Source organism: Suricata suricatta, chromosome 4 (genome assembly GCF_006229205.1).
Source record: "Suricata suricatta isolate VVHF042 chromosome 4, meerkat_22Aug2017_6uvM2_HiC, whole genome shotgun sequence".
Classification (NCBI taxonomy): Eukaryota; Metazoa; Chordata; class Mammalia; order Carnivora; family Herpestidae; genus Suricata; species Suricata suricatta.
Window position 1 is genome coordinate 122,199,972 of NC_043703.1, and position 12,638 is coordinate 122,212,609.

Sequence of the window (12,638 nt, forward strand, 5' to 3'; positions counted from 1 at the left end):
CTCTTAATTTTTTTCTAGGTGTTACTAGCACTGTTCCCCCTAATTAAACTCTAGCAGGCAATTAAGTTCCCATATTTGATCTAAGCCATAATAGAGATTGTTTAAATAAAGGATGAAGACACATTTCAAAAGATTGACAAATAAAAATTCACTATCACCATGTAGAAGTTACTGGGTGGGATCTCCTTCACTTAGGAGCCTAGCTCTTCTCAGTGCTAAGGCTCTCTTGTTGTCCCTCCATAGAGCCACCTGCCAAACTCTTCAGCTTATGTCCACTGCTGTGCAAAAGTGTGATCACAAGTCTCACACACCAGGCAAGGATGATAGAGAAGAAATAAAACCCATCTGAAATCTTCATTTCATAAAATGGAAAGCTGTTTGACAGCAGAAATGGGAAAGAATTCATCTGAAGATTAAAAGAATTATAATGAATACACATCTTTCCAGAAAATTCACCCCATCCTAATTTATTTTTCATGCCACCATGCCAGGGGGTTCTGCATTCTTGACTCACAGTGGACCAAACTATACGAATCCTTGTTTAGCACTGTAGTGTAGGTAAATATCTGCTAGAAGGTGGTATGAACTTTGTCTAGCCAGATTCAAGGGGTAACTCAACTATATCTTTGAGAGTGTCTTATGATGTATTCCAAGTAATATATTCAATAAAAAAGCTCTTTAAAACTACTCTTTAATTCAATACACATGTATTAAGCACCAATTTTACATCACATACATAATGTGGTTCCTGGAATATAAAATACACTAAACTACCAATATAATAAAGATAAATAAAAATGTGGAGTGGAGACAATATAACAAAAATTGGAGAACCTGAAACTCTTGCTTTGCCTCTAAGAAGCCTCATACCTCTGGGCATTTACCATCCTCTAAATGGGTACCAGAAGGTATATTTGTCTTTCAAACAGACTTACTAGGAAAGCTGAGTAAAATGGTGAAGATTATCTAAAGAATCCAAGGTAAACTATAAAATATAAGAAACTGATATGTTTAGAAATTCCATCTATGGTTTCTCATAGTACATATTCTCACTAAAATAGACTTAAAGTATTCTTCCTTAAAAGCTTCAAAATGGGATTCTTAACAGTAATGATTCATTGAAGTAATCTTTGAAAGTATTAATATCACCATCTATCTGTCTCCTTTTGTGGATAAGGAAACAGCCTTCCAAATGTGAAATGACTGCATAACTAGTTAGTGGTTAAGCCTCCTGACCTCCAGTTCTGTGCTCTTCACACTAAGATTTCTTTTGCATTCAGAACTCCATGTATGTGTGTTGCATTTTAATCTCCCATGACATGAAGGCACATTAGGGAGGCAGCCTGGTTTCTGAGAGCAGAGGTGACAGGATACAAAAGGGCAGATGGTCACAAGGCTCAGGGGATTCTTACTCTGCTAATCACTTGTTCTGCTTGCCCTACTGCTCCTAGCCCTGGTGGCCATTCTCTTCTCCTTTGCCCTTTCCAATCCCCATCCTCTTGTCCTCTTGGCTCCAGACTGATGGGACTGATCAGTGTTTTGATGGTAGCTTTGTGTGCTGTTGACCTTGGCCAATCAATCTGACCTGGTATTACTGCCTCTCATTCCTTGAAGAGAAGGAATCACACAGATTGAAATGCTTGACCAGGGAGCTTAAATTCAATGCAGCTGTTTTGGCTGGCATAGTTTAAAAAAAAAATCAAAACCTTTATACTAGACCCATGTATTCTAATTTGTTGTACATTGTATCATTGACTACTGGATTTTATAAACCTTTTCTATGTGTTTCTCAGAAATGCCTGCCTCCTGAAAGTCCTTGAGTGGGCTACTGGTGGTCTAGCATTTTCCTGACAGACTCTGACTCTGACATGCAGAAATGGGTTCCTTTGGGTAGAGCTCCTCCATTTTCAACTTCCTGTGAATCTCCTTTAAATTCTAAGTGTACTGTAGTGTCTCTCTTGCTGGTAAGAATTTAGCACTTATGTGGCCAAAATCATAGTGTTTCACACTCCATGATGTGTATTAGGGTACCCAAGTGAGCATGTAGATCACAAGAGCAGTCTACAGAGGAAAATGGTACAAAGCAATTCAGTTAAAATACATTATTGTGTGTGCTTGAGAATCTTGAAGCAATAATTTGCTATTAGCACCCTATTTTTCTGGCCTAAATGTCTAATGTAGCATAATAACTAGTAATATTTGAGAAATCACTGAAAGGTATCCTTATTTGTGCAGGATTCCCCTGGAAAAGGGGACTCTATGGAAGTGGTAAGGTCATGCAACAGCATAGTTCCCCTTTGCTCTGACATGAATTTCACTTAAATCCTCTTCAATCCAGGTTGCCAATTTGGCCTGCTCCATTTCCAACAATGAAGAAGGGGTGAAATTAGTCCGGATGGCAGCCACCCAGATTGACAGCCTATGTCCCCAGGTAAGCTTCATCCACTTTGTTTCAAAAGCTCATTGGTGGTGTGATACTCAGGGTCATCTTTACTCAGGCCCTTATGTCCCTCCCTGCCTTGTCTTACCATCATTCCTGGGCTGTTTCAAGGTCTACCTTTCTCAAAAAGAATTTCTAACTGTTCCAGTATTCAGAATTACTCTGGTAATTATTGTCTTTTTGCTCATATTGGCTTTATTATGTTCATTTTGGGCTGTTATTTAAAGGTTCCATATCTATTTACTTTGTCTCAACTAAATTACAACTTTGCACATGTAGGACAGGAGTTAGAAATCTGGGTAAACCCTTTTTGAAATCTGAGGTGAATTACTATATCTTAAAAAAAAAAAAAACCACAAACAAAAACTAATGGTAGCTGATAACCTATTTCATCTTTCATGTTGTTGATCGTCTTCTGAACACTGAGAACCCACTTCTCTGGAGAAGGTGCAATGTGATCTCTGACCTTCTTGTTTCTTTCTTGAATAGTGTAGTCAACACGTTTCTGGATTTTTTCTAACAAATAGGTCATCAATGCTGCTCTCACACTGGCTGCCCGACCACAGAGCAAAGTTGCTCAGGACAACATGGATGTCTTCAAAGACCAGTGGGAGAAACAAGTTCGAGTGTTGACAGAGGCCGTGGATGACATCACCTCAGTGGATGACTTCCTTTCTGTCTCAGGTAATCACAAATAGGCCCCTTTTAAGGCAGCTCTGGAGAACAGGATTAGGAGTATCTTGTAAATGTCATGGGCCTCTGTTTCAAGTGCCCATCTTGGCCCTTTAAGCTTTCTCTCATCTCTGCAAATGGGATTATAACACCCTCTTGGAAATTTTTCTTTAGTGTACACATAATTTGAAAACAATGAGTCAGAGCATGGGGGTGGGGGGGCAGTGAATACAACTTTCTGATAGAGACCAGCAATCTGAAGAGACTATTTAAGGGGACATGGGTTTCTTTTTAGTTCCTAGAGTTTTTAAAGCAGATTAGCCTAGGATACATCTGAATCACCCATCTTAAAGTATATGGGATGTGAGATTGGTTAGTTCTCATGGTTTATATTAAAAAAAAAGGAAAACATCAGCTAGATCAATTAGGTTGTGTTTAAGGGGATCATTTTCTACATTACATGAAGTTACCCAGGTTTATGAGACCTTTTTCCACATACATTTGTCCACACACATTTGGCATAGTTCACCTACAAGAGTCTCTGTGGGATGAGTGAGGTAGGGAGTTGCTAGAAACATCAGCCTCCTTTGTAAGGCATTAAAAATGATCAAGTGACCCTTGAAAATTCAGATGGACCAGATGTTGTCTCTACCTACAGGTATATCTAGCCTTGACAAGGGCTTGCCTGTACTGTGCCAACTGAGCCCTAAGAGGGAAGTGGACACAGCATTGCTGGTGGGATCCAGGCAGGAGGGGCTTCTGACTGCAACCCTTTAGAAGAAATATTGGGGGGAGGCTTATCATATTTGGAAATATCGTCTAGGTGTAGTCTTTGCTTTTCGTGAAGAAACAGACCATGAATTCCCACTGGGGGCTTGTGTTGGAAGCTTATGTCTGAGAGCAGCCAAATTCAATCTGTAGATCTGATGAATAATTGAAAATCTAACTTTGAAATGATGGAGAGCAAGAGAAGAAAGATGGGAAACACAAGTGAATGCCTGTCCAGTGTCTAGAATTTGACTGATGCTCTGCTGTTTGCTTTAATTCTCCATAAAAATCTGCAAGATAGATATTAGTATTACAGTTCATTGAGAAAACTAAGCCACTGAGGGGGTAGGTAACTGGGCAGAGAAGGTATGAAAATTCAGATTATCCTCTTTTCAGAAGCTACATAGTTCTCAGTAAGTCAGGATAGTGGGAAGTTTCCTTTGGCACTTCCAGCTTTCATTGTGGTTCTCTTCTCCCCACCTCTGTAACCCTCATTTCACTTGCTCATCTTTTTCAGAAACCTGTCTTATTTTTTATTCCCAAGGGGCTCTGTTTCTGGTGACCTTTCAAAGTAGGTATTAATTTAAATATCCCTATGTCTGAGGGCTAGCTGATAAAGACCTCAGTACGTTGCCATTTCTGAGATTGACTTTGGTGATGGCTGAGTCCTAACGTAAAAGATATCTGAGAAATGTATTTCTCATGCAATGCATACCAATGCTTTAGGTAGGCATGTTGGATATTTGGATGGTGTGGAATAAGAGGGTGGCCACCTCTTTCTCGTATCTTGTCATTGTTTGCCAGGATGACTCTAGTGACCACCTCCCAGACAGGGCAGGGGCTCTCCCTGACCGGTCTCAGATCTCACAGCAATCCTGATAGCCCCTGGAAATGTTTTTTCCCCTTTTGCCTGCAAGTCAGTGGAAAATATGCATTGGACTACCTTTTGCAAAGAGGAATCCTCTCAGAACCTAAACACTTCCCAGCTTCTCCTTTTCTTTAAATGTATGTACAAAAATTTCTGAGGGTAGGGAAAAGCGAGGTGAGGAGGTCTTATCTTGGACTGTTTCAAGAGTGCAAAGCTTTTCTTAATTTTCTTCCACCAGCCCTGCCTCTTTGCCACCTTTCTCCCTGCTGTTCCTTTGTGCATCTCATTATTACCAGCAACAAGGAAAGGCTTTGGCTTCCGCTGATAACACTGTGCAGTCCAACCCCAGCGGTCCAAGTGCCGCAGCATACCATGACAGGAAAATGAACAGGCACTGTCAGGGAGCCAGCCTTGGCAGGGCCTGCTGGAGCATGCCTTTGGAGTTGACAATTGGAGGTGCCAGCTACCTTTCTACAGACGGACTTGACAAATAATGACACAGTCTTCTCTGTCCTGCCGGTAGGCTATGGATCGAGCCCAATTGTTGGGGAAACTACTTCTCATCTCTCTGAGCTGAAGCCAAAACATTTACATCAGAAAATTGCAAGTCTGGCCCAGGAGATATTTTGGAATGACATTAATGACATTTTATGTATCAGTTTCTTTTTAAGGGAATATCTATTCTGGCAGGGAACTCTTTTAAAAACAAGCAAAAAAAAAAATCTTTGTTTCTAAAAAAACTACAGTTTTGTTTTGTTCATGCTACCTGCACCTGTGTGCCTGAGTGCTTAATTTGTCCATATGAAATGCAACAAGTCTGAGGAGCAATGATGCTAGCTATTAACATTATAGGAGCAAAACCAATTTTCAAATGTGGCCCAGGCTCATAAAAAAAAAGTGAAATGGCTGTGTTAGAACACTTAAGTTTTTCCCCACTGGGTAAAAACCACAGTTTTTAATAGTGTTTTTAAATGAGAGTGCTGGCATTAACCATGTGACAGTTTAATTCTTGGGTTCCACTCACGAAGTAGCAGGCATCTAAAATCTGAAGAAGAGATTAACTCAATCCCATTATGTCCAAGAGTTTTGTTTTGATGTTTGCCTTTTCTTATTTTTCTTTTGACTCCAGGGTCTTGAGTTGGTGTGAATTTTTAAAAGGAAAGAGTGAACTTTGGTTTTGAATTAGAATCTATACTTTGAAGCTTTATAATAATCAAAGAGTTGGGTCATCAGTGATTTTTTTTATAACAAAACTACATCTTTTCTGAAATAGTAAGGCTGCAAAAGTTCAATTTTATCACGAAAGATATTGCAGTCAAGTGTTTTATGATATGTTTAAAGGCATGCTTCATATTCGGATACAACATACAAAGTACCTGAGTGGTTTTTCCCAGCAATGGAGCCCTCTCTGGAATATCTATACTTTTCATTATTACTTTTTCTACTGCATTCTTTCCTAGTTGGGACAGCATTCCTGTGTTGACTTCTTGAACTCTTTCTCTTGAAAATACTTTAGAATAAAAATGCATAAAACGATCTCCTGCTAATAGGCAGGTCTATTCAGTGTTTTTTCTTTGGTTACCCGCTGTGTGTAAGGCACTGTCAGAAATGCAAAAATAAATCAAGTATAGGTTTGGCCTTCAAATAATTCACTGTAATTCTTGATAGATCCTAGGCTGGTTTGCTTCCAAACTGGTGGGCCTCAGACCTGAGGGGGGTGGGAAAAGATGAGGAGGGAAATTATTATAAGGGGTCTGGGAATCCATATATATATGCAACATATGATCTTTTGACCAGATGACATGTCTGTAGGAATAGATACTATTCTTCTTGAAATACATTGTTGATAATGAGCTTAATAGAATACAAATCTATTTTAAAGCATCCCAAATCATAGACATTACGTATATACTATCTACCAAGGGAACTATTACTATGAGGAAATTGTGATTCATTTTTCCCTGAAAGGGGTACCCCTAATTGGTAAATGTGAGAAATGCAAACTATCTAAACATTTCAAAAAAAAAGCTGATTAAGAAAAATTAGTCAATACATTATAAAATTAGTAAAATTAATACTTAATTCAAGCAGCATGATTAACTAAACTGACCACTGACCAAATTAGTTGATGATGTGCCTAATTAAAAGCAATACTTTTGGTGTCCTAGATCTCAGCTTCTGCTAGCCTCCTTCAAATATGTATCATTTATATCTATTAGAGCATATTCTTGTCCCTGTGTTTAATTAAATGAGTTGTACTTTTCTAGTTTGGGAAATAGTTTTTGTTTTCTTCCTTTAAAACCTATCATTTTATTTTAAAATATTAGGTCATGAGTGGGCTTCTTAGAACAAAAAAAATTATCAACTCCAGAGAAATCATTAGGATATGATATAATTAGCAGATTCCATCTCATTCTGAGTGCATTTAGAACAGAAATAGAATGTCAAATTCCATGTTGAAAATGCACATGGAAAAGCAGTAGCTATGCATATACTTGTACTTTGTTATTCAAAGAAAGTAGCAGATGGATGATTGCTTTTGACATACAGACCTCCCAGTTGCTTACTTTTGGGGATCAGGGTGTATTTGAGTTGTCTGGAGAGATCCAACAGGGTGGCAAGAGGGGCAGTGTGAGAGGCCTTTTAAAATCAGATTTTTCTATTCTAAATTCTGTTCCAAATTGTATTTGAGTAAACGTTTCTCTCAGGTGTCCTATTTTAAGTGAGTTTGTATGACACAATCCAGGATTTCAGAAAGGGGTGGTTTTCAAAACTTCTATAATCAAACCAAAAACTTCGTCAAGTCTAAATTTTCACAAGCCTTTCTGTTTTACTCAGGAAAATATCAGCATTCAGAAAGTACTACTTTTTGTGAGTTTAAAAAATTGAATATTAAAATTATCTCATTTTTTCCTATTCTAATTTCTATTTGAAATTGGGGAAGTAGAGAATGTAGCAGTCAGAAATCTGTAATGGTTTGAGTGAGGAGATCCTATTGTAGGAGGTCAAAACAGAGGCTCTATGATACAGAGGAAGCTGTACTTTGCAAGTGTCTGCCAAGGGTCCTGAGAGAACACTCAGTCCTTCTGCCTGACTGGATTCAGGAAAGTAGGAGATCCATGGTGAAGACTGGTGTTGGTGCAAAACCTTAGCTCTTTCCCTCTTTAGAAACTTTCAGAGCTCGCCCTAGAAACTTCGCAAGGAAGTAATAATGTACTCTAATCCTTTATTAACTATTAAATTTAGCAGTTATAATTTTTATAAGTTACCAGATTATTTTAGACTATTTCTCGCTGGTTCTCTTGATTTATAGTGAGTGTGTGTATGTGTATTTTCAGCTTAAGTTCTTTTCTTTCCACAGAGCACTAAATGTTTCCACATTTCCTTAGAATTGTGTTTTGAAAGAATGTTTAAGGGACATAATTACAGACCTCTCTTAGGACATGTGGAATACAAAATGCCATACTTGTAAAACCATAAGGGACCCGATTGCATGTTTTCTCTATGCTACAAGAGAGTGAGACTTGCCTGCCTGCCTGCCTGCCTGGATTCTACTTTGGGCAGTGAGGGACAGTGATCACTGACCTTGACTCTAATCTGATGAAACTAGCCACAAGACCAGATGTTATTTTGGTTGTGGAGAATATTGTGATCCTCTTTACCTGGTCCATCGTCCTATTGTATATACCTTGTGCATGACATGACCTCAAAGTACTGATTGGGTGATATTTGTTCATTTTAGAGTTTCCCTTAAGTGTCTTCTAAATAAAAACATGATCAAATAAGCAGGCACCTAGAGCTTGATTCTGATCATGTTTGGAAATGTCTCTGTGTAATCAGGTTGACTTCATGTTCACTGCCCCAACCACTACTAAAATACAATAAATCTCAAACATTGTAAAAGATGCTCAAAGTGTGATATTCAAAGTATGGTCCCCAAACCCATAGCATTAGCATCACCTGGGAACTTGGTAGAAATGCAATTTCTTGGGCCCTACCCCACACCTATGGAATCAGAATCTCTCATAGGAGTGGCACCTTCACACTCTGTATGATGCTGCGAGGCCTTTGGCCACTGCTCAAGTTTGAGAACTGCTACTGTAATTATAAACCATGTTCTTTAAATGTTACTTCAGTGTTATAAAGATAAGTTTTAGATTTGCAAGGTGATGGCTCATGATAGTTCATGAATCTCTATTAGATTGCTTACTAAGTGTGTGAGTGGCATAAAATCATATAAATGTGTGTGTGTGTGTGTGTGTGTGTGTGTGTGTGTGTTTTCTCCACAGAGAATCACATCTTGGAGGATGTGAACAAGTGTGTGATAGCCCTCCAAGAAGGAGACGTGGACACTCTGGACCGGACTGCAGGGGCCATTAGGGGCCGGGCAGCTCGAGTTATACACATCATCAATGCTGAGATGGAAAACTATGAAGCTGGTGTCTATACTGAGAAGGTTCTGGAAGCTACAAAATTGCTCTCTGAAACAGGTAAACATGGATATTAGATTCAACCAAAATGTCAATGCCATGATTAATTTCCATATTTGAATAAGTCTTTTTCATTGTGTGTTATAGGCTTCTGTGCTTCTACATTACACATGATAATAGGAATACCCTTGGTTTCTTGAATTTGAATAATTTTAGCAGAATAACAGTTTTATTGCTTTACATATATACATATAAAACTTTATAGTTTTTACCTATAGTGTCATTTGATTCTCTCAAAGACCTTATGAAGTAGGCAGAGACATCTTTATTATCTCCAATTAAAAATGTGAAAGTGTAGGTTGAAATGCGTTAAGAGATTGGAAAGGGTCACAAATCCAGAAAACAGTGGAGATGTGATGGGATCTTAGAATCTTGAACTTGAAACCATTCTCTGTTTCTTGAGAAGATTGGCCCTTGAGGAAGGACCATGAACAACAAGGATAAATGTTTTAAAGGCTCTAGACAGTGTATGGATATGAAATTATTAAAGAAATTGGATGGGGCAGCTAAAAATGGGTTAGACCTTGAATATGTGCCTTGATCCTCTAGGAAAGCCTTCCATACCCTCTTCTAGGGCACATGTTGGCCCTGGGGAATCACTACTGTCATATGACATGGTTACTCATGTGAGCCTGTCATAGTTTACTGGTACATTGGGATGAAGGGGAAAAAAAGACTTATTTTCACTAAATTAGCAGAACAACCCATAACTTTGAATGGTTTTACCAAAGACTGGCCTATTTTTAGTATTTTTGCTCTTGACTAGTGTTCCTGGGTTTCAGACCCTTCCTCAAGTACCTAATGTTGTGTGTATTTGTCTATATATGGGAGAGGGTGTGGTTAGAAAATGTAGAGAAGGAGAGATGACAGAGGGATAGAAAAAGGGTTATGAATAGGTAATGAATTGAGTCTTATGTATGCACAGAAGGACCTTTCCTCAAACTTAAATAGGAGCCTTTCCTGTTGTATAGTTGGATTGTGGAACCTATTAGGATTAAAAAAATAATAAATATGTTTCTGAAAGGTCAAATAAAGCAGTGTATCAAGTTCTACATGATACAGCATGTTAGTCGAAATAGGTTTCTTTCTATAGGGAAAAGGTTATTTACGAAGACTTCTGTAGATATTTGTTAGTCTGAAATAGCAAGGAAAAGCAACAGATAAACAGAGACATTGCTTGTTCTCTTTGAAATATAACCAGAAAGGGACTAGTGTAACATCACATAATAAAGAGAACATCCAGGGATTGTAGCTCTTGAGAATTGTGGCAGGCTTAGAAATAATAACAATAATGATAGTAAGATATATATCTGCATTTTAATTAGCTGAAATTGAGCACTGTTTTCTTTCAAATAGGTTTGTCCTTTTCATTCAATAGAGTGGCACAAAGCAAGACAGTTTCATTCCTCACTTGGAAAAACCAGAAATGGGCATTTCAATCTCCAATATCAGGACTCTTTTCTTCACCCTTTAGGAGACTGTCTCACATTTCTGTGGCTCTCATTTTCTGGCCCATTTGCTCTATTCTGTTACAAAGTCTTGGCTTCACGTGGTCTGTCAGGCACATAGCAGTACTCCCTAGGGTCTGACACTGGGAAGAATAGCAGAGAAGGGTTAAAGACATGAAGACAGGACTCTGAGCACATGCCCGCTTCTGACTGGTTGGAATGCTCATTGTAAAAGATGAAAGACCCAGAGTCTATTGCCAATTTACATGTGACTCTGTGCACACCAAGAACTCAGGCATTGTTCAGGAGACATTCTAGGGTGGTTTTCTCATTGTCTTTTGTGCTGCTTTCATGAACAGAGGGTATGATGCCCATTCGGTCAAACTCTGCTTAAAGGCAAGGGCAGCAAGCTTAGTTGATTGAAATATTTTTACAAAATTTTCACTCAGATTCTTGAAATGTAAATGACTTTCTGGGTTTTTCCGCCCCCCCCCCCCCCCCCCGAACAACAAAATCAGTGAAATATGAAACAGAGCAACCCATTCAGGATTGTTGTTGCTCATCAAGATTTTGCTCTTATTTGTTAACAGTCAGAGCTTTTAAAACTTCTTCCAACCCTTCCCTGCAGTGACTAAACACTCTAGGGACTTAACTAAAGTTAATTTCCTGATTCTTATGTCCACATCCAGTTCTTAATTGAACAGAGAAGATGAACAAGACATTTAGGTTCTTTATATTTTTCAAGAACTATTGATGATAACTAGGGAAGTCATCAGTTAGAACAGGTTGAAATAGCTTCTCCACAACTGTAGTAGAAAATAAAAGAATATGTGTCAAGGAAAAATAGATGTTGGTGGGCTAAGAACTAGAATATACAATATATACACATCATTTTGCTGCATTCTTCAGTTTTCTTTCTTAAACAGAACTGATGTTGTTTCTTTAAGAGTAACTAGAGAGGTTGTCAAATAAATGCAAGCAAAAGCTTGAGCTATTAACTCACTGATGCTAATGAGAATTATTAGGACCCTACCAGACACTTGGAGGTCAAGGAAAACTGTAGGAGCAGTTCTATGATTATGGTTGTGCAGTTTTGTTGAATTAGTCCTCATGTCAGTGTTTGGGTGTGCTAGGGAGTCCTGTGTCCTCAAAATAAAATCTGCTATGCATATCATTAATGCCCAGATTTCTACCTTTGAGCTAATGCTTTGTTTCTGATTTTTTTGAACAATTGAAGATACATTGAATTGTTGAGTGTTTTCTTTTGAGCTTATCAAACTTTATCCTGAGAGTACATTTTATTTGAGGCGAGATCACAGGGGCAGTGGGCAAGGAGGGGAAGGTGCCAAAAGGAAGGATGAGGAAAAAGAAAAGGAGTCCAGAACATGGATGACAAAATGTCATGTTTCTTTCTGCCTGCCCCAACTTACCAGGTTCTACCCACTCTTATGTCTGAGTTGTTCTCTTCACGATCTTAAGGCAGAAGTTCTCAATATCTGTACTACTGACAGTTTAGGTAATTATTTCCTGAGGGAGAGTAGCTGCCTTGTGCATTATAGTATACCTAGCACCCCCGCCTTTACCCACAATGCTTAGAGGACCTCTTTATTCCCCATTCTAAACTGTAACAACTAAAAGACCTCTAGACGCTGCCAGATGTCCTTGGAGGGTGGACAAAATAACCTCCATTGAGAATAGATGCTCTAATGGCAAGAAATATCCCAAAATAGGCTCCATTTTGCCTTGTTTAAACTTGTCCCTATGTACTGAGGCCATAGGGTAAAAGAAGTGAAGGGGATGGGATAAGAGAAGAATTACATATATACTACAAAGAAGAATCTAAAAAAGGGCTGAACACCCAAAGTCTTGAGAAGACCAGACATTGCTCTGAAAGGGGTTTGCAACATAGGCCAGCCCCCACTGAGACATGTTAAATATTGCCAGGGAGCACC

General features: G+C 38.6%; 1 protein-coding gene across 3 annotated transcripts in view; it reads left to right on the forward strand.

The window, feature by feature from the left end:
* Positions 1-12,638, forward strand: part of CTNNA2 (catenin alpha 2) — a 1,129,701-nt gene that overhangs the window by 1,013,030 nt on the left and 104,033 nt on the right. For all 3 annotated transcript variants that reach the window (XM_029937693.1, XM_029937690.1, XM_029937691.1), the window contains exons 10-12: positions 2,339-2,431; positions 2,968-3,124; positions 9,038-9,238. In XM_029937693.1, the coding sequence (XP_029793553.1) occupies positions 2,339-2,431; positions 2,968-3,124; positions 9,038-9,238 (451 nt within the window). The remainder of the gene's footprint in view (positions 1-2,338; positions 2,432-2,967; positions 3,125-9,037; positions 9,239-12,638) is intronic.